This window comes from Oryzias latipes, chromosome 18, assembly GCF_053564925.1.
Source record: "Oryzias latipes strain Hd-rR chromosome 18, Olatipes_Hd-rR_3.1".
Classification (NCBI taxonomy): Eukaryota; Metazoa; Chordata; class Actinopteri; order Beloniformes; family Adrianichthyidae; genus Oryzias; species Oryzias latipes.
Window position 1 is genome coordinate 16,159,250 of NC_136254.1, and position 27,829 is coordinate 16,187,078.

At 39.5% G+C, this 27,829-nt stretch overlaps 1 protein-coding gene and 1 long non-coding RNA gene across 2 annotated transcripts in view; both read left to right on the plus strand.

The window, feature by feature from the left end:
* Window positions 1-774: 774 nt before the first annotated feature.
* Window positions 775-5,057, plus strand: LOC144987134 (uncharacterized). The gene is made up of 2 exons (XR_013651010.1): window positions 775-4,674; window positions 4,752-5,057. It is a non-coding gene; the product is annotated as an uncharacterized LOC144987134 (long non-coding RNA).
* Window positions 5,058-7,782: 2,725 nt separating this feature from the next.
* gal3st3 (galactose-3-O-sulfotransferase 3) overlaps window positions 7,783-27,829 on the plus strand; it is a 49,676-nt gene continuing 29,629 nt past the window's right edge. Inside the window, exons 1-2 of the mRNA XM_004079931.4 lie at window positions 7,783-8,094; window positions 19,215-19,339. Coding sequence (XP_004079979.2) covers window positions 19,228-19,339 — 112 coding nt within the window. The 5' untranslated portion in view covers window positions 7,783-8,094; window positions 19,215-19,227. The remainder of the gene's footprint in view (window positions 8,095-19,214; window positions 19,340-27,829) is intronic.

Genomic DNA, 27,829 nt, shown 5'->3' on the forward strand with positions numbered 1-27,829 from the left:
TCCACTGTGTCCGTGGGGCCAAGAAAAAGGTTCAGCACTGGCCGCATGTATTTCGAAGATTATGTGCAAATAGTCACTTTCTTTATGGGATTTCATTTTATTTGTTGTGCAAATGAATTCAAGAATCTGCATGTGCTAGCATCAAATCAATTAAAAGCCACAGTCTGAGCTGCTTGCTGATGCAATGTAGCCTGAATTATAGTGTAATTCAAAGCATTTTTCATGGGTTTATCAAAGTTCTTCTTTCGTGTATATTTTTATTAATATAATATAACAGCAGGGTCTGGTACATGCAATTAGTTTTGTCTTCAAAGCGTCAATTTGAAACCAAAAAGATTTCACTTTCCACCATTTCTTTATCGCTAAAGATACCATTGAGAAAAGAGACAGTCAGTTATGCCCCCCCCTCGTGTCAAGCTCTTCAGTCATGCAAGACGCAGCTTGCAGAAAGGTACAGTAGGATCAAGGGTGAGGCTACTCAGCTCAACACCAATATCTACGCCCATGTAGAGGAGATTTTGTAAACAGTGGCTTCAGATAAACATGTAACATAGCTTTTCAAGACATTTAGGTTCTGGGATTTTTGTTAAAAACTTCATAATCATAATTAAAACACCACTGGGAATTTTTAAAAGAAAATTGTCATGGGGCACTTTAAAAAAACAAAAACTCAAAGCTGACCAAAAAGACTCTTAACTTAAATTAGCTGCACAGACTATTGGCTGAGCTGTTGTGACAGCCATAATCAACGGCACTCAATGACAACAGTTTTTCATAAACATATTTTCAAACAAACATGCGTTTTAGGGATTAAAATTTTATCAACTTAAACAGATGCAGCACTGCAGCCCAGGACACAAAATTTTCTGTTTTCTGTGTATCTGTTTCAATTTATGAAATGTTCTTAGCTGTCAGATCACAGACACTGTTATTGACCTTAGTGACTCTTTGCAGCAATGCCTTCACATCCTCGTACTGCGTAAATAATCAGCTTCAGATGGGTTTGTTGGCAGCTTGGGTAGCTCTGGAGAGGTCAAATACATGTCCTTGCGCAGCTGCAGCTTCCCTCATGTCTGATTTCTGTAATCTGACAGCACAAATGAAGATGAAGTGAAGCGTGTTCACAAGATGCTTTGTGGCAATGAGGATCTTGAGCCATGTTTGTAAAGACAGCAGACTTCATGACTTCTTACTTACAGCTTTTTTCAATTCATGGAAAAAATAAAGATGCCTTAGGTCATTTGGGATATGGATCTTGTTATGCAACAATTACTGAAAGTCAGGATATTCTGAAATTCTGACTAAAATTGTCTTGAAGAAGGTTTCTTAGATTTGTATTACACCAATGAAATAGGAGTGTTTTGAAAAGTAAGTGTTTTCTTAGTACTGTACTTTCCAAACTATATGAGTGCACCAGATTATAAGCGGCACTGTCAATGAATGGTCTATTTTTGAACCTAAGTCATAAGGGACACTGAACTATAAGATGCATTAAGCGATGCAAAGAGACAGTGAGAAGTCTAACAGTCAGTCAGAATTAATTTACTGTGTTCACAGTTACTAGAATTTGTTTGTAACTTGCTACACGTTAGAAGTGCTTGCTATGTTAGCATAGTCACAATACCTGTAACTCACCATATTGTTTCCAATACATAAAAAAAACTGTTATGAGAGTTTGTAGCAGGATCCAAGCGCTGACACAAATACAGTGAATAGAAAACTATTTTTTGTCCAAAATGTTTCAGGGCTAGATGAGACAGGCTTGGCTGGCTGTGGCAGGCTTGGGATCAATCTGGCAGAGGCTAGAGGTCCATCTGAAGCATATATAGAGAGCGTCTTATGAGGAACAGATGAGGAGCAGGTATGTGATTAGGAAGAGGTGCAGGTGTGGCTCAGGCACTTGAAGGGGGGAACGGAAAAGGATCACAACAGTACTCCCCTCAACGGGAGCCTCCAAGCAACAGAAACCAGTCCGTACAGCTACGCCTCAGATCTCGGACCAAGGAGGGGTCCTGAATAAAAGACCAGGGGACCCAGGCATGCTCCTCAGGGCCATAACCCTACCCATCAACCAGGTACTGGAAGCCAAAAAAGACAAAAAACGTCTAACATCACACAACCATACACGTCAAACGGGTTCCTCACTGAGCTGAAGATCCATGAAGTCCGACTGGAATGTTAAACTCTTTGAACAGTCAGAGCATCTTGACTGAGGTGTGAATATTTCTCCTCAGGGATTGTCGTGTTGTTGTTCCTTAGCCATCCATGCATCCTCTGTTGCCTTTAGTCCTGTGCAAAGTCACAAGGTTTGCTGGAGTCCATCCTAGCAACTTCAGGGGGAGGGCAGGGAACACCCTGAACCAGATGACACAACAGGCACACGCACACAAGCACTGGACTACAAGAGATGCCATGCTGGCTTAAGATCTGTAACCTAAGGTTTCTAACTGCTTTGGTGGAAATTGCACTGATTTTTAAACCACTTTCTAAGCACTGTGATTGTTTAACACTGAGAGGTCTCAATTTATTTTCTTTGTGTTAGCTGCTTTACTGCTGCCATGACTCCAAACTCAAACAACCTTACTCAAGCTGTGAGGATTTAAAATTGTGTTTTTTTCTATGTTCTTCTGTGTTCTGTTTTTTTAAGGTCTAGTCTTACTTTGACTGTATCTTTGTTCTCTTTATATTTCTCCTGTTTAATATTTATCCAGGAATATAAAACCGGATGCATGAGTCATCACATCTGAGTCATTACATAATGTTTAAAACATTTTCCTCACATCCACAGGGAGGATTCAGTCTGTAGTCCTATTTCTTTGTTTTTTATGTGTGTGTATGAAGAGACCAGAGTAGGTCAGCCCTAAAATATGTTTCAAACAGGTCTCATACTGTCCTTTATCAAGTTTCTAGATCACAACATTTGTGCAAGCTTTGGACAACCCAAAAGCCAACTTTCAGCCCACATTCCACATGGAATTTGGTGGAAATTATACAAATTTAATTCCATGTAGAGGTAATTTCTTTGTCTATTTGTATTCTTTCTTAGTTTTATGTTGCCATCTATCTAAATTAAGTAGAGCGCTAAAGGATTAGCAACCTTAGTTCCAGAAAGTGATCATGTTGAGCTTGTTCTGTCAAAAATTCAATCCATTTTAGATTTGATAAATCTTCGCCCAAAAAAATCCACGTACCAATCAAGGTGCCAAAACTGTTTTTTTTTTGTCTAGCATTCATTTCCTAATTACACTGGTGTGGTGGCCGTGTCACTGAAGTGGACAGGGGTGATTATATGAATGAACCTCACCTGTTCATGGGGATGAATGACTGCCAGTTAGAGTGGGTGAAGTGCGGATATTCACCTTTTGTTGTCCACTAAACGCTAACTTTGATATCTTGATGCTAATGACGCGATGCTTTGTTGCTTTGATGCTTTGTCGTTTTGACTTGTAGATTTCCATCAGTTGATTTGAAACGGTAATGATGACGCTTCGACATCTCTTAAGCAACTCCTTTCATAGCGTTCATGATAACGCTGCCACCACAAAGCAAATATTAAAGGAAATCATGACGTTCAATAAATCCTCTTCAAACAAACAGATATTTGTGCATGTCATCAATCTAAATATTGCCCCATTTGCTCGCAACAGAACATGTTTAATGACACAGATAGCCACTACAAGCATCCCTTATTGAAAACTATTTGATTTATTTTCACTTACATTTTTAAAAATATATTTTTAACCCTGTTGAGCTGTCAAAGAATTAAAAGATTATTTAAATATTTTGGAATCAAGATGTTTATTAAAAACTTTGACCACCACAAATGTTTGCAACAAAGGTTTTTTCACAAGATATAAACAGTATTAATTATAGAATGTTGGGTGATTTAGTGAGTTTTTGCTTTAAACAATGTTAGCTTGAATGTTGAATTATTTCAATACAGAGACCAGTCATTTAACTAGCAAGAGATGAGTTATTCTTGCCATGAAGTTTTGAAAATTAGATAACATTTTCGTGCCAAAAGTGTTTTTGAGATTTCAAAGAAGCAGCCATTTTGAAATTAACAAAAAAGCCCTTTTACTGCCCCTAGTGGAATTATGATGATCGGGCAGAAAACTTGGAACAAGTTATATACAAAAGGTTTTTAAGGAAAGCTTAAATCATGCTAATGAGAAAGGGGTCTCAGAAATGTGTGAATCAAATATAATAAGGTTAAGATATGGAGTACCTAAGGACCTATTGTAACCATTAAAATCTTGTTCTGAGTTCCTCTGTAAGGAGCAGAGCTATTAGTTGGAAGAACGGAGTTACTTGTTAATTAATCTGAGCTCTGTCTGTTATCCGTTCTCTTTTGAGGAGCTGTTTGCTTTGCCTTTTCATTGTAGATGCTCTTCTGTCAATCCTCTCGGTGGATAGGGCGCAGTTTCAGTTATGGGTGCTGTTTCTGTATTTGACACATTCAAAAGGTGTTAGGTTTTAGGGCGCGGGCACGTTAACACATACCGGTAAAACATGCATGCTAGTGTGTCATGGTGCCTCTGTCAGTTCTCCTCCCCCTCCCCTCTCTCATCGCCTCAGAAGATTGAAACCAGCTGTGGACACTCAGCTCATCATCTCACCGCCTTCATTAGGAGATCCAGCCCAGCATTCATCACCAGTTCGTTACCTACCTCGGTGCATGCTTGGTCATCTTGTTATTCTGGCTCACCACGTAAACCCGATACTTACCTCGTCTTATGATCCGCTCTCAGGTTCTTCCACCACGAGTATCCACCTGGAATATCTTCGCCACGATCCGATCCTGCCATCCTCGCCTCAAGCCTCGCTCCGCTCCAGCCATGTCACGTCTCTCGTCAAGATGCCTGAAAGGTTCCAGCCTTCCTCGCCTCCTGTCTTGCTCCGCTCCTGCCACACTCCGTCTCTGGTCAAAATATCCAAGGGGTCCTCAGCCTACCACAACACTGCCGTTGCTTCAGAGCCCCAGTCTACAGAACGTGACCTACAAAAACCATTGATTTTTCCTGCCGGAAAAATAAAATCCCTGTTAATCACTCTTCGCCTGAGTTTCCTTCCGGGTTCCAGCATCTGGGTCTGCTACGTCATTCATACCATGACATAGTGTGTTTAAAAAAGGCAGCGGGAGCAAAACTGAGTTGGTTGTGGTTTATTTTTCATTTTTTTGGTCAATTGGCATCCAAAAATCCATCAAAGTCCTCATCTTCTGCATCTAAAATGAACAGCTGGGCTAAATTTCTATCAAACACACCAGGTTCCCTTTCTTCATCATCATTTGCACATAAGAATGTTTGCAAATTTCACCATTTAGATTTAAGATTTAAGTTAAACAATTAGATTTACACTTATATTTGACACTAACATTTAGATTTTAATTTTTTGTTTGACTGTTGAACATTTACAAACATGCTTTTAGCATTTATATTTTAAATTTATATTTACTTGTATATTTAGGATTTAATCAGTAAGCTTTTAATCCTTGTGCTATCTTAGATGACCCCACCCTTACATTGATGTGTTCTCCCTACCATGACAAAGGTGGATAAAGGTGGAAAGATTTCATGTTATCCATGGACACCAGTGAAGATCACAAATCATTGAAGAAAAAAGGTTCAGAGCATTGTCTAGTGGGTCTAGATGACCCAACTCCCAATGTTAAAGTGCCTAGGATAGCACAAGGGTTACAGGACACATATACAGTAGTACATTTCTTTGTAGTAAATTCTGAAGGTAATGAAATGTGTCAAAATTGAGAAAAGTTGGCTAAATCTAATAAGATATTAAGCTTATGTTTATTTGCAAAACCTTTGCATATGACGCCTAAAATGCGCATGACAGCCACACAAAAACACAGACTGAAAGTAGATATGTGTGTGTGCTTATCTGTGTGTCATTTTCTTTTATTTTTAAACATATTTTATGATAACTTTTAGTCTAGTTAAAAAGACATGTTTTAAAAGGCTTTTCTGATTCAGAGAGCTAACAATTATAGTTTTCTGTGTCGGAGACTTTGCTGGTGCAAAAAATGAATTTGTTCACTGCAGAAACACTGTGATTTGTTGTCTTTAGCAGGACCTGATGTGTTGAACAGTCACCTGCTGACAGTTGACATCTTTGCATACTTGTGCAGATGATGCCCTAGGGCAGAACGAAGAAGAGTATTTTGATGATTCAGGGAACAGCATGCAAAGACTATGGGAGCGGCCGGACATTTCCAAAATCAAAAAAAAGGTTTTGCCCCTGTGATCATGACACACTGAAATAATACAACAAACAATCCTCGTCATTAGTGTTTCTCTCAGATTTTGAAAGCAAAACAAGCTGCACGTCCATTTTATTGACTGCTGACGCACCTTTGTTTGTGTTTCAAGCTAATTTATTGCAAGCCTGTAAGTGTGCTTCTCATTATGGTTTCTGAAAAATCATTGCAATTTTGTATTTTTGAAAGATAAAAAATCAAATTTTTAGTATATATTTGTAATGAAGTTTTCACAATTAAGAGCCAAAATTATTGTAAGAGTTAAAAAAAGGAAAAATGGTTCTAAAGGGCTATATACATAATATTTTATTGACCTCACATAATACTTAAGATACATAATATATTTTTGTAATTGAATGGGGTCAGAAACAGCTGGACATTTAATACCCCTGTTTTAGAGGTTGCACACTAACAAAAGCAATGATATGACCTATTTGCATAATGAATAATCTGTAGTCTGGTAAACCAACTTGCAAAAACAAAAAAAGAGGATAGACTACTGGTTACATCAATCCATCAGGAATGTGGGTCAAGTGAGTCAGTGACTCACCCTCATCATCCTCACCTGCTTTCATAAAATGTAATTAAATAACTAAGAAACAGTGCTCTTCATTAGAGTTTTTGTTAGATTTTGAAAGCAACAAGGTGTCTCACTTGTGGGCCGCTGATGTACCTTTATTTGCTATTCATGCTTATATACAACAATCTGTGAGCACCAAAGATAGGTGTGGCACTTATTCTGTTCTCTCAAAGAGCTCTATAACTTTTGCAATGATGTATTTTTAAAAGATAAAATTGCATTTTTTAAGTACATTTGTTAGGAGGTTTTCACAATTAGTGGCCTCTACACACAGCGTAGCCAAAAATAAAATAAAATAAAATCAAATCATCCCAAGGGCTAAATTACACAATATTTTTTAAACTGAATGGGGATCAGAAACAGTTGAACATTTAAAACCCTTGCTTTAGAGGCTGGACACTGTTAAAAGCAGTGGTGTTGCCTCTTTAAACAACAAATAATCTGTAGTTAGAAAACCAATATGAAAGAAAAAAAACAGGATAGACCGCTTATGGTTAAGATCTGCATTCATTTGTGTAATTAGAGGTGACAGGCTCTAATACACAATGTGAGTAATGTTACAGGGAAACCTACTTTTAAATGTTCATCTTTCAGGTTTGGCTTCACTGAATTTCGCGCACCGTCAGAATCAATTAGGCGTACACTTACCTTCAAACCTATCTTTTGAAGAGGAAAAAAAGATCCGTGCATGCAAGCGCACATTTATTAACTTCTGCAAGCTTGCGTGGATGTAGGCGTGTGCGCAGAGATTTGTTTAAATTCCGGGTAAACCACATGCGTGAGAAACTCCCCTTAATAAATAAATAAATAAATAAATAAATAAATAAATAAATAAATAAAGCACTCGCGTCACAAGCGCCAAGGCGCGCATTGGCTACCCAGAGCATAGAGGGGAAGGGAGGGGAGGGGGGAGATGCGCAGACCCAACAGAGGGAGGCAAACGTCTCCCGCCTCATACATAGTACGAGGACCCTTCGCTGAATAACTGTCTTCCACTTGACCACCAAACTAGAACAGAAACCCAAAAATCAAACTGCTAGCCTCTGAACCCATGAAGGAGAGCCAGGAGAGGACGCGTGGGAGGAGGAGGTACGGAGGTTTCCTTCCAATATAAATACGAGGAGGAGAGGATAGAAGAGGAGGTGAGAAGCGAGAGCTGGCAGGCTGATCAAGGACCGGCAGCCCACATAGCGAGGAGGAAATCGGCGCAACGACCGTCATCACAGCCTTGGGATAGGAGGTGGGTAACGCCGGCGAGTCTCCATTGTCTGTCATCGCGCGGACGCCGTAATCCCCCCGCGCTGCAGCGCACTGTCTGATGCAGCCAAAGTGATAAACGGGGCCGACGCGTCCCCAGCCCGTCTCAAGCGCGCGTCCATTCATTGTGCCAGCTCTGCGCTCTGATGGGGATTTTTACTCCGATCTGGAGGAGCGCGCTTTTTGTTTAGACAGAAAAATACTCCCTGCTTATCTTTGGACCCCCGAACCTGCTGTGCTGTCACCCTCCTGGGTGACCAGTTTAGACTTAGTGTTCTCGTTATTATCATATAGTTATTTATCAATTCTTGAAAAAGGCAAGAGAGGTGACGTTTTCGGACGCTAGTGGAAACTGATAAAAAAGAGACTATTTCAAGTCTAAATATGATATTTTGTCTATAGTTTTGATTTTTACACATGACGAGATTTTTTTTACCACACCTAAATAATGTTAATAGTAGTAATAACAATAACAAAAGCACAATAATAACAACAAATAACAACGAGGCAAGCAGAGAAAGAATAGTTTAATTGATTATTGGTATCAATAAAGGGGCATTACCAGAATGTTAATGTGTTTTTTTACCCCAGGAAAATAATCAACATCTAAAAACAAATAAATAAAACTAAAATTAAAGCTAATTAAAATCTTAGCCCAAACAGGATATCACAGCGAAAACCATCCTTGACAATGAAATCATGTTTTTATTTTATTTTTTCATACGAGTTAGTAAAATGAAAGATAGAGAGAGGAGGACTTCAAACTAGACAGAACCAAAAGCAATAAAGCAGAAGGGAAAACAGGAACCATCAAGAGTCACTCTGTTTTCTCTGGGATTATAACGTGATATAAAAAAGTTTTTAAAATGTCTCCAGTTTGTCCGTCTAAAGCTGGTCTGCTCTGCTTAACTGGAGTAGTTTGTACTGCCAGTGGAAATAGTTTGTTGGCGTTCACTGCCCCATAAAGTTGTATTTTGCATGGATGTCGTGCAAACAACATGACAAGGCAGCACTTTCATCTGTAGCTATACTGGAAAACATGCTAAACACATAGGATGACAAACTGCTTGTATCTGATTACTGTCCAAAAGGATTTACAAACAGCAAAAAAAAGAAAAGAAGAAAAAAATTTTTTTTCTTCCAAATCTCCCTGTAAACTGAATGTTGTCTGCATTTCTATTGTAAGCACGGTTTATGGGAAAAAAGGTACAGATATAGTTAATATGGAGGAGGATTTGGCGACGCACAAACCCATGAAGCCACAGTGAATGATATCGTAGATGTCATCATGGAAAGTTTAAACATCTCTGTAAATGCTATCTGTTTATTATAGTTTCTTAAAAGCTGGCACATCGTGGTTTGTGACTTCAGACTGTTGTGTGATAATGCAAAAGTTTGTCAGCATACAAGGAAGTAGCAGTGAAATTTTTTTCCTTTATTATCAGTTATATGTTACATAGTATGTAACATAACTGATGTTACTTATATGTTACAAATTGTAGAGGCTGACTGTTGATGACGTGGCTGATGAGTTTAGATATTGATCTGATGGAAATCTACTCAATCTAAAGAGCTTTGGACCACTCAAAATCAAGCAACAGTGGACATCAGAAATGCTTCTGGAAGCTGCAGCAAGTTTTGAAATAAAGTTGGCATTCACAATTTTTTCTGATCAGATAAGCAGATAAGAAACAATAAAAATGTATAACTTGTGAGTCAAGGCATTGCATTCATGCAGACTAAAGCTGGATATCACCCATACTGTATGGGTGTATTGCTGTATTTCCATCTCTCACATTAGCTATCATGGTCAGCGGAGTGTCACGATGAATCTGCGACAATTTGTAAAATAAATTAAAACAGCGTTCACTCAAGACTTTCCAAAAATGTTTAAGAATTTCTCAAATGTTCTTATTTTTCTTGTTTGAAGTTAGAAACCTCAACTTCTGCTGAAAATCCAACCAAAATGTCCACAAAATACATTTCTGTCAAAACAGTTGCGGACTTGTGGTAGATTTTTGTTACAGTCTAAAAACAAATTGAGATTCCAGAAGTTAGAAAGTCCAGGAAATGTGAAGCAATTTTGTAAGGCATTGGTTAACTATGAAATTACAACGAGTATGTTTGTTTGTCTGTTTATTATGGATGTAATAATTCACTTTCTCCACGATTTGGTTCTAACCTCGATTTTTGGGTCAAGGTTTTGTTTCAGTGTTACGGCTGGAATGACGGAAACCCAAGTGCAGAAAGGAATCAGGTTGAACCTCTAGAATTTATATTTGATCGTAAAAGGAGAAAAAGGATGACGGCATACCATAGAAACATGTTTGAAGTTGCTTTTCTATTTATATCTTGTAAATGTTATTTAAAAAGTTCTCTAATAGACACCTAAACATATCCAAAGATTAGATGTTTACAGGTGGATGTGTAGGAGATCTTTACATGCAGAACACTATTGGTAGACATCTAATAGGATAAGTAAATAGAGTTGTCTAAGATATCCAATAGACATTTACAATAGATGTCCATTAGTTATCTAATAGAAATCTATTGTAGAATGTGAAAGGCATGATGGGACGTCGACTCAATTAGCTGTGGGAAAGTTGTCTGCTAGAGATCTGAACCGCAATGTGCAATAGACCTTTATTAATTAATGTTTATCAGATGCATAATGCATATCTATAAGCTGTGACTTTTGAAAAAGCCATGATTTATATATTAAATAGATGTCAATGTGCCTAGTGGGAAATTGTTTCCCCCTGCTGTTCAGTTCAATGTTGTAAGATACAGTTCATTTTTGTGGCATCCTAGTGTTTAGTCTCCAAAAAGAAAACAAGAATCTGTGCATCTCAGCTTTGAAGAAGATTACAAACTTTCCTGCTGGGATTTAAGATGGTTAATGATCTCTCTATTTATTATTGGCAGTTCAAAGGCATCCATTCATTAGCTTCACCATGATTAAGGTCATGGCGGTTGCAGGATCCCTGCCTAAAAGCAAAAGCAGGTTACATCCCCGGAAAGGCCGCCAGTCCATTGCATGGCCTCAAATGTTCACTCCACTACCAATTTTTTGGATTAGGGAGTAACATTCTCACAATGTGCTAAATGATCTATTACTCTTGTGGAAGTAAATTTGCTGCCTCCTGTGCACCTATGCTGGGTTTCAGAGTAAAGAGCTCAGAAGACCGTTTCTGAATGAAGTGGTTCGTTATCAGGAATCATCTGATACCTCTGCATGTCAGTGTCTAGATTTTAATCAGGGTGATAACAAAAAAACGGGTGCTGGTCTGGTTTCTTCTCTCTTTTGCCATTTCTCCTAGCTTGAAAAATGTTTCCTTCGATGGTGCTACAGTGCACACTGACCTTTGTGAGACTCATTTCCTCACTTTTGCCTTCATTTTGTTGTTTCTGTAACTGCGGTCTGCTCTCTCTGTCTGTAGTCCTATCTTGCTTCTGACCCTACCACAAATCATGTAGCTGTGCTTCATAAAAAAAGGCAGCCATTGTTTTATTTTTTTATTTTTTTAACTTCAGATTCATTTTATTTATGACCAACCCATGATTTCAAAGTGGTTGAAATTCTCATGCATACTTCAGTACACAACACTAAGGCCTGTCCTGCATCGCTGCAACACCGAGGTCACCACAGTGAGCATCTTATGCACGATCTTTGTGAACAGTAGGTGAATTTTAATGCATTTTCTTCAAGAATTGAAATGATGTTTGTGTGTTACCCACTTTAGTGAAGAGATTGTTGCTAATGGGTATGTTAAGGCAATTTTTTGTCTCCATCTAGTGGATAGTGTGGTAGAACCCTTAGCTGTCAGTCCAAAGTAATGAAGAACACTTAAAAAAGAAAACATTTATTCATTTTTTCATTCATTCATCTTCTAATCCGTTTAATCCCTTTTGGGGGCTGCTGGAGCCTATCCCAGCCACTTGTGGGCGAAGACTGGGGACACCCTGAACAGGTCATCAGTCTGTCCCAGGGCAGAAAACATTTACCAGCTTATCAGCTTTTGTTGTGAGAATTTCTTTTGTATCTTCTCTTAAAGTGCTGACGGTTCAAACTATCTAGCATCCTTGGATCTTTTTATCATTTTATTAAAAATGTTTTTACTTTTAAACTAAACTCTTTGCTAACGCTTGAATCAACTTTGGAAGAATTACATCAAACAAATGAAATAGATGGTATTTATCTTCTCTAAATACTGAGATGAAGCATACACAGCAAACTGTAGGCTGGGGTAGTCAGAAACAGCCTGCCTTCTTCATCTGTATTAGTGCTGCTGGTAGTTATAATGCATCGTGAGCCTGGGTGATTAAAAATTAACTTGGGCCAAACTTAGCCTGCTGCACAAATCAGGGTAAATGTGTGAATGTGTTTGTGTGCATTCATTCTGAAGCGGGCAGAAGGCTGAGGACAGACTTAATGTTACACACATTTTCATCAGACTGGGTCATACTGGAACACATGCACACACAAACCTCATCCACTTCTTTGAGCAGCACCATAAAAAAAGTCATTCCCTTTGGGTGCAGTAGTTAGCACTTTTTTATTTTTACTTTATCTTACACAAGTATCTTATCGGAATGTTTGTTAAAATCCCACTTCAGCTTTACCTTTATCCATTGTAAAAGTGTTCTCTGTGGTCGTTTAATTATGATTATGCTGTTCTCAGCCAAAATCTAAAACCTGTGTCATTTTTTAAGACATATTTTTTAAAGAACAGCAGAAGTTAATCAGAAATTTATCTGTGAGTTGTGGGTGGGACTTTTAGCTAAGAAGTAAACTGCTGATATCCCATCATCCATATGTTTACTCTCTCTCCCGCTAGATTACAGCCCCTTACAACAACCCCAACCTAACATTACGGGTGCAACAAAAATGGCGAAAATATTGGAGCTGTCCGGCTTTACAGTTTTGAGTCAAATGCCAGGAAAATGGAGACGCACTGTATATATATCCTCCATCACGAAAAGAATGCTACAAGAACATGTTAAAAACATCAAAAATCACAGTTTTCATTGATCTGCTGTCTGGCCTTTTAGTCCAGATAAGTAATGGTTTATTTAATGGAGAGCTTTTAAGTAGAAAGTAATTTGAAAAGAATTCTACATACACCCTGCCCCTTATGGGAGGAAAATGGCTCTTATTGTGTCAGCCTATTAAGAGCTGTGGTTTTTACTGCAGCTGTGAGTGGCAGATGAAGACAGATGGACAGGGGTTTTATCGAGGTTTGGGCCCAGCTCCAGGGTGCTGCCCTTGGTGCAAACATTTTCATCTGCTTGTAGATAGCCAGATTCCAAAAAACCCTGGATTTAAAATGGTCTGAATAGAAAGATTATGGGAGCAAAGTGCTGTGTCTGGATGGCCCTGCTGCAGCACTCGACACGAAAATGTATTATTCATTATGAATTCCAAATGAAACCCAAGTCACTTTGTTATACAAGCTGGTTTACCAAGACTTACAAGTTTGACAGAATTTGCACTTAATGCTTTTAAAAGGCTGAAAGTGTAAACATGGAGTGAATGGAATAATCTGACAGGGATTAGCGGTGCAACACAACAGTTTTGGACACAATAATTTATGATGACAAGGTTCAAAAAGTAAAATTAAAATAAATCGGATTATACAGACTAAAGAAAAAAAAAATCTTATTGGTTATCAGACATTCAAAGGCTTTTAAAATCCATCCAAAAAGCAAACATTGTGGTTCTTTGTATGGTAAATCTTTGAAATAACTATATATATATATATATATATATATATATATATATATATATATATATATATATATATATATATATATATATATATATATATATATATACACATATACATTTTTTAAGTAAACATCTGAATTTGTTAGTTTTATAACAATTAACCAAAGTCTGCAACATATTTTCTGCATATACTCAAAAAATGAACAAATATTTTTAAATCCTTAGTATAACCTCTTCCTGTAATTATTGCAAATATTTTATTTAAAGGGTGATGTCCATTTCTGTGTTTTTATTTGAATTTTAGTTAAATTCTTGTGGTGTTATCAAAAAACATACTCCAAAATTCTATAATGGAATGAAAGCTTTTATCCACATTTAGTCTGAATTAATTTAAAGGCTTCTTCAATGGGTTTCATTTGTAGCCCATGAGGAAGTACTCTGAATATCACATTTGCTGCTTTCATGTCATTCCAGTCAGCCTGTAACGTGTTAACATGTTTTTTTTAGTCTTTCTGGGTCTTCCTGAGCCCTTCGTGTTTAGGTTCAGGACTGCTTTTGCTTCCCATTGTTCTTTCAGTGTGCTGGCATTCCCATGACCCCCAAAGAAACACAACCCACACGAACGCCACACAACACAAAGTACAATCATCCAAGAGAATAACTGATAGTGGCTCAGTCTGTGCAACTTGATTAGCTTTTTTGGACGAAATCTGTTGCAGAGAATGAGGCAGAAATCAGTTATGAAATAAAACTACTTCCCACTTCAATATATCTAAGTGACATTTTTCATCAAGAACATGACATTTGAATTTTATCAAATATTTACTTGAACTTCTCATGGGTGGAAAATTTAAAAAAAGATGATGGCATTTGCTGAAAGTGAAAAAAAACAATAAAGAAAGAGCTCTTCACTTGATTATACAACATTACATATATGCTACATTACAAAATAAACTTTCCCTTAAAGGGCTGACTCTTAACCAGCTAATACTACTACTGTAAGTCTGTCCTACTGGGAGAAACTTAGAGCAGCAGTGCTGTGCTTTTTGAACATGTGCCTGATTCGTTAACTCTCAAAGTCTCTGTGTTGACTTCCCTGTATGTTGGGGGGAGGGCTTATTCAGGAGACATCCACCCTCTGGGGAAATCCAGTATGACCCTTAATAAATCCGCTTTTTTGCCAGGGGCCTTTGATAATTAAAGACGAGCTATCTGCATCTGTCCTGCTCAACGCTAGAGAGTAGAGCACAGGTTCACAGATAAACACACACACTGATGTCCTAAAAGAGCATAAAACATTTTTTTTTCGTAGCAAAAGCATTATTCCCCAAATAAAATTGTTTTGCAACATTGTTTTTTTTTTATTACTTTTAATTTTTTAAAACAACTTTTAAACTACTGTGTTCAAAGACAACTTTGTAATGCATTCATGCCACATCCATCACAAACACATTAATGTAACATTTTTAAACATTTTAACCTCACTTCCTGCTGACTAAGGGAGTTTATTTTGCCCAAGTGACCAGATGTAATTTTTCAGGTCTGTCTTTTCTGAAAGAACACAAACACAGCACGTCACAGCAACTGATAACATGTAAATCAAAATCATGAGTTGCTATATCATACAGTTCTCAACTGTAAAGCGAATCTGTTACTTGAACACTTAAACAACATGTAAGGGTAATGAAGTAGGTAAAACGCAGGCACGTTGTACACATTTTTGTGAAGTAGTAGTTAGCACGCCCAACTCATAATTGGGAGGCTGGCTGTGGTGCAGTGGTAGGGTGGTTGACCTCTGATCAGAATATTGCAGGTTCAATTCCCGCCTTGCCCGCCCATGTGTCAAAGTGTCCTTGGACAAGACATTGTACCCCACCTTGCCTCTGGTGTTGGGCAGTGGAGCCACCATCAGTGTGTGAATGCGAATGGGACTGTGACTAAAGCGCCTTAGGCCTTCAAAGAAGGTAGCTAAGTGCTGTATAAGTATATGCCATTTACAGTGAGAAGACCCTGATTTAAAAGCCGGGACCTTTCTGTGTGGAGTTTGCATGTTCTCCCTGTACATGAGTGGGTTTTCTCTGGCAACTTCAGCATCCTCCCAAAGTCCAAAAAGATGCTTCATAAATTGATTGACGACACTAAATTCTCCTCAGGTGTGGGTGGTTGTGTTGCCTTGGAACAGATTGGCATCCTGTGCAGTATGTACCCTGCCTTTGACCAACAGTAGCTGGGTGAGGCTCCAGGAACACTGTGACCCCAAAAGGGGTTAAGCAGGTATGGGAATTAATTGATGTTTGAATTTAAAAAAAAATAAAATTGCCTATTAGTAGTTATAGGTATCTTTTTAAGACCATAGTCTTACCTCTCAGTGTACATTCTTGCTGTCACAAAGCACACAATGTTTAAGCTCCATGCAAAATATGTTAAGAGCGTTACCCCTCATTGCCACAGCCGACTTTGCCTGGCTGTCCCTCCTTTTTTAACTATGTATTATTAGTATTTGAATAACGGTATGGAGTTAGCGGTAAAGACGTTATATCTGTGTGCTTGTACTTCATCTGCGTGATCTTCTGTCCTGCTTTTCTAGTAAATTCGCGTTTTTATTTCACGCTTTGCAAATAAATTATACGCACAGTTCTTTGACTTTTTCCATTCCTTCACCATCCTCAACCACAGTAAAGAAAACCTGTACACTTTTGTTTGTCTTTCTCAGCTTATTCAATCTCTGCTCTACATCAAGGTTTTTCTACAGGCAGTATGCCATCAGCGCCTGACATTTTTAGAGCTCTCGAGAGCCTCATGGTTGTCACACCAGTGAAGTTCAATTATTCAGATTGCAGTCCTCCATTCAGAAAGGAAATCCATGTGGATCCATTTAATGAAACAAAGCAGGACAGACTGGCCAGACCGAACATGATGTGGGGTCACTGCTTCACTCTCCGTTTCTCCCTCAACTGCATAATATGACTTTGCAGTTATCCCTTGTGTCAGCAGAAGGCCACTAGCACTAGTTCTGTGGTGCATAACAATCCAGATTGGCATATTCAGGACACTCTTGGTTTAACTGGCATGGCTGATTCTTGGGAGGACAGAAACAGTCTTACTTTATTCATGTCAAGGGTTTTCGTTGGGGTCAGACTGATGCTATGTGTGAGAAAAACCAAGACACTGTCAACATATTTAACTTAGAACATGAACAGGTTTTTATTTTTGCATCTATTTTTCTTTGTGACAATTTATCTTACATTGCAGAGCAGTACTCATCCTTTTGTTCATAAATGGCTGGTGCAGAAGTAGAGCGGTTGACCTCTAATCGGAAAACGCAGGTTCAGCTCCCATCGCCCATGTAATGAAGTGTCCTTGGGCAAGACACTGATCCCCACGTTGCTCCTGGTGGTTTTGAATGGTGCCAGTGTTCAGCTATGGAGCCGCCATCAGTGTGTGCCTGTGTGGTTGAATGAGACTGTGGCTGTAATGCCCCTTGAGCCTTCAAAGAAAGTAGTAAAGCGCTATGTGAGTATACGTCATTTTCCACATGAAGATTTTTTTTGTGACCAAAAAGAGTCTTCTGAAGTAATACCCAAGTCTCAACCCTACGTCTTCGATGGCAGCGTAACTTGTTTTCCATTTATAATTATATATATTTTTAAACAGAATTTTGTATGATGTTAGTTTAAGAAATATGTTCACTGTATCAGGGAGTGTCAAATTTATCTGACTCAGATTACACTTATTACGGATTTCTGTTGCCGATATTCTAAACTAAAAAGATTTAATACATACCGTCCTAGTTTTTAAAAGACACAAATGTTTTACCTTGAATTATGTTTTAGATGTGTAATTCTGTTAGCCTTCCAGATTAGGAAGTTAAGCATTTTCTTGCTTATCAGGATGTCAGAATTGTTTCAAGTGGGTGTCAGTTTGCTTGGTGTGAGAGGAGTTATTTATTTTAAGGAAATCGTACCAGACTGTTAACGTAGTTTGGATATTGATACATTTAAAGCAAATGTACCATTGTTTTTTTTTTAAGTATCTTTTATATCCCACAGCACAGACAAAATCTTAGACATTTTCAATGTCACTGTCAATTTCAAGAAGAATCTCTGAGAGTCAGCATTTCGACACGGTCACTGTGACATTGTCAAATTCAAATAACAGATTAGCTGAGCAATGACGCTTATAAAAAAAGAGGATGAAGACTGAAAAGATGCAAAACTGTTGTGAAGTCATGTTTCTCACCATGAGAATGAAATGAAACCTGGACAAAAACCATTTTTAGTTTTATGTATGTTACGTTAAAAAATCTATTATGAATATGTGGTTTTATGTCTGTTTAACTGAAGTTAAAAGAACCATTACAAATTACTCAAATTTTTTTAAATGAAGCTAAAAAGGTTTAAAGGGAGGAAAATTAATGCAGAAATTCATGAAATGGTTAAAAGTCCAACAAATGCACATTTATGTCACTGTTTTTGTCACGGGGAGGGGGGCTCGAGAGCCGGTAGGACCCAGATGCAGAGACGGGAGGCAAACGGTTCCAAGGCTAGAGGGTTTTAATAACAAAAAGCGCTGCAGAGCAGGATCACAAAACAAAACAAAACTCACTGTGGCGTGGCATGAAACATGGAACGTGGCATGACGGGACGACGAGGCATGAAGACGTTAATGGACCAGCACAAGAGGAAGGCAGAGACAAGACTTAAATACAGACAGGGCAGACAAGACACAGGTGAACACGATCAGGGCAGATGGGGACCAAGGAAGTACAACTCAAGACAAGACAAGACAGGAACCCCTTCAAAGTAAAACAGGAAACAGAACCAAACAAGACAGAACAAGAACAAAAGCAAAAAAACCAAGACAAAACAAACTCAAACCATGACAGTTTTAAGGTCTTTGCTATACTTTGCAGGGGCTGCAGTGCTTGTATGTTGCCATATTTTTTAACTTTGAAAGTTTCACATGTTTTTTTTCCTCAGTTTTGATAAACAATTTAAATAAGAACATTGTTCTGTCTCTTGATGCAAAGCTGTAGGAAAGAGTCAGGAAATCTTTGGTTAAATATTGCCTTATCAGAGTTTTCTGGTGTTTTCAGTTTCTAATTGTTTTCAATTCTGTTGACTGAAAAGTCAATGTCTACGGCTTTCTGTCCTTCAAGAGTGTTTTAACCGACAGTTTAAATCAACGAAGTGCAAGCAGAATTTACTAAAAACTAAACTGGTTCAAAATGTCTTAACAACCTTTGGATATTTTTATTAAAAAAAAAAATCTTGGAAGTCTTAAGTTTGTTTGCAGAGTCTAAGAAGCATTTAAAAAAGGCAAAAAAAACAAAAAAAACAGAAAAACTAACAAATTAAATGTCGACTTTGTTTCAGTCACACACTGAGCATGCACGACGCAGTGAGTGGCAATGGAGAGGAACAACCCTTTATTGACAACAAGAGATCTCTGGCACAATCAGACTCATGGTGGTCGTCCATCTGCATCTGGAGGTTACCGGGTAAGAGAACACCAGAAAGAAACAAACACAAACTCACCACATTAGCCACACGTTAGGTGAAATTTCTCTTTTTGTGTGGGGGCAAAATCAAAATGTCAAGCTGCAGTAGTGGACATTTGCTAGTAGATTGTGTTTTCATGTTTCTTCTAAAATGTAAAAGTTCCCACAAAGCCCCCACATGTTACTCCAGAACTCTCTCCCAAGATGACACAAACATTTCTTAAATGAAGAACAAATGTGTTGTGTGTTAAGCCATGCTATCATCGCCCTCGGTAACACATGTTCAATTTGCCACTTCCAATGAAAAGTCTGTGTAAACGTTTTTGGCTTCCCATTCAAAATTCATTTTTGAACATGTGTAGTCACACAATTTTTTACGACCGTTGTATAAAACCTTTGACCATTGAACGTACATTGAAAGGTACATCAGATGGTACTTTGACCAATCAGGGTCTTGGATTTGGAAGTGATGTATGGATGGTGTCCCTTTATTTCAAGAAGTACCAGCTGTTTGAAAATCGATTATGAATCATCAAATGGTCATGATGATGATCCAATGCATAATTGTGGTTTGCATTTGCATTTGTTTGTTACAATATGCTGCCCTGCAATTGATTCACATACCAAAGTCCTTTGAGTTTCAGACTCATTACCTCAACCCTTTCCGTCTGCCCACCTCAGTCAACAATCACTCACTGATGAAAACCAACAAGCTTTTTAATAAGTTGTATGTATTCTGCTGGGCCCCTGAGGAGCCTTTTCTTTATCTTCTGGCTGCTGTCACTGAAGAATTTCAAGCTAACTGCTGAGGTGCCCTGGAACAGCTCTGCAGCCTGATTAATCCCTTAGGAGGGAACGTTTGTGACAAACAACATAGACTGATGAGATTACAAAAACAATGCCGATTTTTTAAATATGGTTACATGCATTTTCAGTGGACATTTTTTCTCAATCCAAATGCTGGAACCAGAAATGGTCAGTAAGCAGTGATTGGTCCGAGTTAATTTGAGTTACGTTTTTATGGCAAGCTAGGGGTGTGACGATCACCGCATCACCGCACTTTAAAAAATTTTTTCTTTTCTTTTTAAGTTCAGCATATGGTGCGTGATTGGAACTATAATAAACACATTAAACACATTAATTTTCGCTGATAATTTACTTTTTCTGCTAGTCCTGTGTTCAGACTTCATGGGTTTCTGGGAGAAACCTTTTATTAGTGTTCTCCTTAACTCCCTGCGTCCCGCGCCTCTCACTCCCTCTACGCTGGGCGCTCCCTCTTCTTAAACACATGGCGCGGTTTCAGAAGCACGAACCCCCCCTTTTAGATTACGATGAATATCACTACATGATTTGTTTGGGAACTATTTTGTGCAGGGCAACATTACGTGTCTGTATAAATAAAGGCGGAGCCTCCTGCCCTGCGTTCTTCATGGGTGTCAGGCTTCATGGCTACCGGAAAGGTGACAAAGTGTCTGCAGTCTGTTTATTACTGGGTAATATATAATATTCTGAGATTTCTGTACCAGGGAGCACAGGTGAAGGCTCGCGTGCAGCTCTTGAGCGGTCCGCTGCAGAAGAGTCAACTTGCACCCTCAATACACTTGTGCGCCCTCCTTCCTCCTACACATGTTGTTACGTGTTACGCCCGTCAAAAGTCGAGGCGTGATGAAGAAACAACAATTATTTGCAGTCGAGAACTTTAACAACAACAACAAAAAAACAAGACAAAGTAATGAGAAAAACGTCTCAGCGGGAGCGACATCCCAGAGAAACTCTAACCTATTACACATTGGGTCAGCCGACACTGTGTGTGCTTTTGACAGCTGCTGGTAAAACACAGTTGCATCCTTTTCTGCATAATGAGCTCTTAATATTTGTCTGTGAGTCAGTAGAGTTAGATTTGCTTTTCCCTATATAGACCTTGTCTATATAATGGATAGACAGGGTCAGCAAGTCTATCCATTATATGTTGATGCAGCTATGCTGCCGTATGGACACTACTGTGTGCCATGGTTACCACCGCTCACACTTGGACGCTGTGCTGTGTATCCTAGCCATGTTCATAGCGGTTACAACTAAAAAGAAAGAAATGGACTGTTATGACTGTGGTACATGACAAATGACAAATGAACTGTAACATGGACTGTTATCATTCTATTTATACCACTACATGGGAGTAATAAGTGGCATGTGTGCATTTGCATTAGAGTGAAAATATGGTTATTTATTTATGTTGTTGTTTTTTTTCTTCTATTTTTGATAACAGAGGACTTTCTTTAACTGGCTTATTGTTTTTCTCTGAGCTTTGGGCGATTTGAGCAGACTTTTCAGCTTCACTTTGCTCTATTGTGTTAGATTTTGCCTTATAAACTCTGTTTGTTTACAGCTTTTACTTTCTGAGCTCTTTCGGTTTCATTGTACTGAGCAATTTGCATATTTTGAAGTAGCACTTCACTACTGTTTTCATCTTGCAGGTACAATTGCATTTCAGCCCTGATGTTGTCATTGAACAGACCAGTCATAATTGCCTGACAACATTGGCTCTGGACAAGTTCCTTGTTGTATTTGAGGCCAGACTGTGCACGTTCAGATGCAAACAGAACCCTTTGGCGTAGATCAAGTACACGAATGAGGAATTCAAGTGCTGTTTCACTAGGTTCTTGGGTTGCTTTTGACAGCTGCTGGTAAAGCACAGTTGCATCCTTTTCTGCATAATGAGCTCTTAATATTTGTCTGAGAGTCAGTAGAGTTAGATTTGCTTTTCCCTGAATTTCGTTGAAGAAACTGTTGAGGTTGTGATGACAGGGATGTGCTTTCGCTGTTCCCCGGCTGCTGTGCTTGGTTAACCATCTCCAAGGCGCCGATCCCTTCAACCCAGAAGTAAGCAGACTGCAGCAGCAGGAGAATGGCGAGACTGCTGAATGGGGTGACATCACCGGCGCCTTGGAGATGGTTAACCGAGCCATCGAGGAGGTCCGCAGCCAGGCCGTCTACATCCATGGAGTACGACCCGCTGTCTAACTACTCAGCCGGAATCGCAGTCAAAAGCAAGAGGGATTCCGTCACGCTGCTTGTTAGTACCAGCTGTGGCAAGACATTTAAACTCCCAGGAACAGATTTGCTGGACGGGTGGATTTATTGATGGGAAAAAGCAGTGTCAGCCCAGCATCAATGCAAACAAGTATACTATCTCTGACTCTGATGGGGAGAGCTCGGGAACAGAATACAGACCCACCCCACTCGGCAATCTGCAGCAAAGAAAATGCATCACTTTTGGAAAAGACATGCCTGAAGGTGCAGGGCAAGACAGACGAACGGACCCTTGACTCTGACATTCAGGAATGGGACAAAACCAAAAACAATCTGGAGAAAAAGAAGGTGGCTGATGGAAGCAGGCAAGACAAAAAGCCTGAGAAAGTGCACATACTTGAAAAAGACAAACAAATCAGCCAGCAGGAGTTGTGGAAGCAGTAGTAAAGACAGTGGCAAGGCGAAGGGCTCAAAGAATCAAAACAAGAGTCACGGAAAAAAGGACGACGGGAAGAGCACGTCAAAGGATAAAAGATCAGATAAAGTTCAGAGAGAAGGCAGAGATGAAAAGAAAAATGACGGGAAGGTCAGGACTGTGGAAAAGCTTAAAAGAGATGCAAGCAAAGACCACAAAGATGCAAGAGAAAGCAAAAAACTGAAGACCTCAGACAGAGAAAAAGAACACAGCAGGCAAAAGGACAGCCAACAAAAAAACAGAACAAAGTAATGAGAAAAACGCATGAACAATCACAGCTGCTGCTGGCCCTGATCTGCCCGTTAGTTTTTCTAACAGCCCTTCCTCTAGCCTCTTCCAACCGATCTTTCCAACTGCCGCCCGCAATAGGCACGCGGCTGGAACACACACACACACACAGATCATTTTTTTTATGCTGCTACATTCCTCCCTTGCTAATTAAATGTTGTCCACAAAATGGCACAAAACAAAAAAAAAACAACAACAACATAAATAAATAACCATATTTTCACTCTAATGCAAATGCACACATGCCACTTATTACTCCCATGTAGTGGTATAAATAGAATGATAACAGTCCATGTTACAGTTCATTTGTCATTTGTCATGTACCACAGTCATAACAGTCCATTTCTTTCTTTTTAGTTGTAACCGCTATGAACATGGCTAGGATACACAGCACAGCGTCCAAGTGTGAGCGGTGGTAAGCAGGGCACACAGTAGTGTCCATACGGCAGCATAGCTGCATCAACATATAATGGATAGACATGCTGACCCTGAAGACCCACCACACGGCTGGTTGGCTGACCCAGTGTGTCATAGGTTAGAGTTTCTCTTGGATGTCGCTCCCGCTGAGATCTGTGTGGCTGCACATCAGTCCAGTCTCTATCTTGCGCATAAGCGGGATCAGTCCACAGAGTCTCTTGTGCTACATCTGGAACATCAATCTCAGCTCTGTTACTGTCCACAGGCTCCTCTGCTAGAGTCTCGACCCTGTGCTCTGTATCAGCGGCGGGGGCTGCGAGTGGAGCAGGTGGAATCCGGCCCAGCATGCATCTGTGCTCCGTTTCTGCAGCACCCAACCTGGGCTGCTGGAGCGCTGGAATTGGGCCCACCCTGCTTTCCAGACCGTGTGACATATTATTTTCGACTATGTGCAACACACTGTTCTTGAAGCTCATCCTCATCTGAGCTTGTTTCCTCTTCTTTTTCTTCAATAGTTGGATGTCTTTTTCTATTCTTTGACTGTGCTTCTTTTCTCACAACGTTTTGCCTTTGTTCTTGTGGAGCTAAGGCATTACAGCATGTTTCTGTGAAGAATTCTGCTTCTTCCTGTGCCACATTCGGGTTTTATTTCATACACTGGGCTGTTTTCTCCTTTTCGGGACAGAACTACATGTATTTGTTTTTCCCAGTATGAACGTAATTTTCCTGGTCCTCCGCGCTCCGACATATTCCTCACAAGAACCCCGTCACCCGGTGAAAGGACTGCACTTTGTCTCTTCTGGCTGTAATATGTTTTGCCTCTGGTTGTAGTTCTTTGAATCGTTTTGGATGCAATATCATATGCTTCTTGCATTTGTTGTTGTCCTTCTTCGCCTTTAAACCCAAAGATTAAATCAATTGGTAATTGTGGGTCTCTTCCAAAAAGCAAGTAAAAAGGTCTGTTCCCTGTTGCTTCGCTGACAGTACAGTTGTAGGCATGTACGACTTTATTTACATAGTCATTCCAGTTCACCTTTTTTTCTTCATCCAAGGTTCGCAGCATTGCTAATAAGGTTCAGTTAATCTTTCTGCTGGGTTCCCCTGAGGGTGGTAAGGAGTCGTTTTTGATACCTGTGTACTTTTGAAGTTTTTTGAAGAGCTGGTTTTCAAATTCTTTGCCTTGATCATGATGTATTTTTGCAGGGAATCCAAATTTTAAAGCAAAATCCTTAAAGATCTTGTCAGCTGCACTTTTGCCTGATATGTTTTTCGGGTTGGGTAGGCTTGTGCAAATTTTGTAAAATTGTCCAAAATTACTAAAATGTACTCGCCCTGCTTTTTTCCAGATGTAGATAATCTATCGATATTATTTCAAATGGGGCAGTTGCAGGCACATGACACATGGGGGCTCTGCTTTGGACTGCCGGTTTCTTTTGAATGTTACATTTACAAACTTGTGTTATGAAAAACTCAATGTCAGTTTGCATTCTAGGCCAATAAAATAGTTGTCTGGCAAGGTGTAAAACTCTGTCTACGCCCAAGTGACCCATTTCAGCGTGAAGGTATTTTTAAACCAGTCCTTGTACTGCTCTGGAAGTACAATTTGGGAACATGTTGCTGTTTTGCGCTTCAACAACCCTTCTTGAGAAATGTACAGTATTTTCCATTCGCAAAGCAGCTGCTTGACCTTTGTTGTCATATTGCTTTCTCTCTTGTTAGGTTTTTTTCCTAATTTCTTCATTTTCAGTGTTTGGCCTATGGCTGCATCATACCATTGTGCTTACAATAAGTCTCGCTCAGTAACTGTAATATCTAGATGACTGTCTGCATTTAGCTCCTGGACATGTGGGCTACAGGTGATAGCAGAGATCCAGTCTAAGTTGTGGTAATCTTGTTTTTCAGTGGCATTGAATATTGCAGCGAGCACTTCAGGGAGACACTGCTCAGTGCACTCATTCATGTAAGAGTCCATACTCACAGGTGTGCGTGACAGGAAATCAGCATCGCTGTTGCTTTTTCCAGGGCGATACTTGAGTGTTATGTTGAAGTCGGCTAATTCGGACACCCAGCGACGACCCGTTGCATTCAGTTTCGCTATGCTCAAAACATACGTGACAGGGTTATTATCACTGTACACTATTACGGAAGGAGCATAAAACAAATAGTCTCTGAATTGGTCAGTAACAGCCCACTTGAGTGCCAAAAATTCTAGTTTCCCTGAATGCAGTCTGTAGTTCTTTTCTGTTGGTGTCAATGTTCGTGAACCATGTGCAATGACTCTGAGTTTTCCCTCCTGTCTCTGGTACAAAACAGCTCCAAGTCCCTCTTCTGAAGCATCTATGTGCAGGATAAATGTTTCCTCAAATCTTGGGTAAGCCATCACCGGGGGATTAGTTAGGACATCTACCAAATGATTCAGGGCATTCTGATGGGTTTCAGTCCAAACAATTTTCTGATGTGGAGGGGGTTGTCCTCCCTTTGCAGGGTGATGGTTGGACCTTGAATTTTGTGCTGCATTTGTGGACAAAAGATTATATAAGCATTTTGCATGTTGTAAGAAGTCTTGCACATAGCTTCTATAATACCCCAAAAATCCTAAAAGCTTACGCAGCTCTTTGATGTTGGTGGGGGGTGTTGTTTTTAGTTCCCTCACTGCTGACACTTCCTTGTCATCGATCTTGTACCCCTCAGATGAAATCAATTTCCCAACATTACGCACCTCATTTTTGAACAGGTCACACTTGTCTGGTCTGAGTTTGATTCCCCAGGCTTTCTGGCGTTGCAAGACTGATCTGACATTTTCAACGTGTTCCAAGACTGTTTTACAGTAGACCAAAACATCATCCAAGTATGGAATACAGATTTTGTGTCTCAGACCCTCTAAACTTTCCTCCATACTTCGCTGAAAAGCTGCAGGTGCGTTTGTGAGGCCAAAAGGAATTCTATTCCATTCATACAACCCCCATGGAGTTGTAAAGGCTGTGAATGCGTTTGAGTCTTCGCTCATGCTTCCTTGATGGTAAGCTTTTCCTTGGTCTAACACACTAAACCATTCATTTCCACCTAGCCCGTCAAGAATCTCCTGGATTCTAGGTATGGGGTGCCTGTCTGGAACAGTTTTTTTATTCAGTCCCCTGTAGTCAATGCACAGTCTCAAACTCCCATCTTTTTTCCTCACGCAAACTATTGGAGATGCATATGGTGACCTATACTTGCGAATAAACCCTTTATTTAACAAGTCCTGCATGTGACTTTTTACTTCAACGTATAACGGTCGAGGTACAGCATTATATGTTTTGGCCACTGGAGCATTGTCACTTAAGTTAATCTTCATTTCCAATTTTTTAATTTGCCCTATTTCATCTTTATGTCTAGCGAAAGCATCTGACTCGTCTCTCAGCATTTTCTTTACTATTATTTGCTGTTGACTAGTGAGGTGGTCAACATTGATTGGTAGATCCCACTGTGTGTCCAAAGAATTACTTGGGGGTTTCACAGGAGTGAATCCCAAGGAATCTGCTTGAAAACAATCAGCAGCGATAGGGTTTACTTGGTGTTTCTCTGTGAGCAAAGGAACACAGTCCATGACTCTCTGCATACTTCCAATCACAATTTTGCATGGCACAGTGATATTATGGTGAGTTGTGTTCATGACATGGATTTTCACTTTGCGGGAAGACCTGGAGTTTTCTATCAACTGACAAGACACACTGAGCCCTTCACTCAATGACAGATTTTCTTCTGGCCCAAACAGCATTTTAAGGTCTGCCTCGACTTTTGTGTCCACTGAACAGTTGAGACACTTTGTTTGACCCCCTTGCAATACAACAGGTGTGTGTCCTGTTCTAATTACATATGTTATTTTCTCATTTGGAGTTTCTTGAATTAAGCTTAAGAGAGTTCCTGCTTTCCTTGTGCCTAATTTGAAAGAGTTTATAAGCAGAGTTATTCTTTCACCATGCAAAGCCAGCGGTTTTTCTCTCTCTCTCACGATTTCCTCAATCGCATTGAGCCCAATTATTGGTCGTTGGACAATGTCTTTGCTCACCAGCAATGGAACCAAAACCTCATCTGAGTTTGTGGATTGTTTTTATGGACCACACAAACTCAGGCAAACCTCAGCCCAACCTCGAAAAGGAATTTCAGAACCGTTTGCGGCTCTCAAGTCCAAAAACCCATTTTGATTTAGTAGATCCCTGATGGGACGGATCTTTAAATCAGAAAAGTTTTGGGACATCCATGCTTCACTTATCATTGTGACCTGTGCTCTTGTGTCCCAC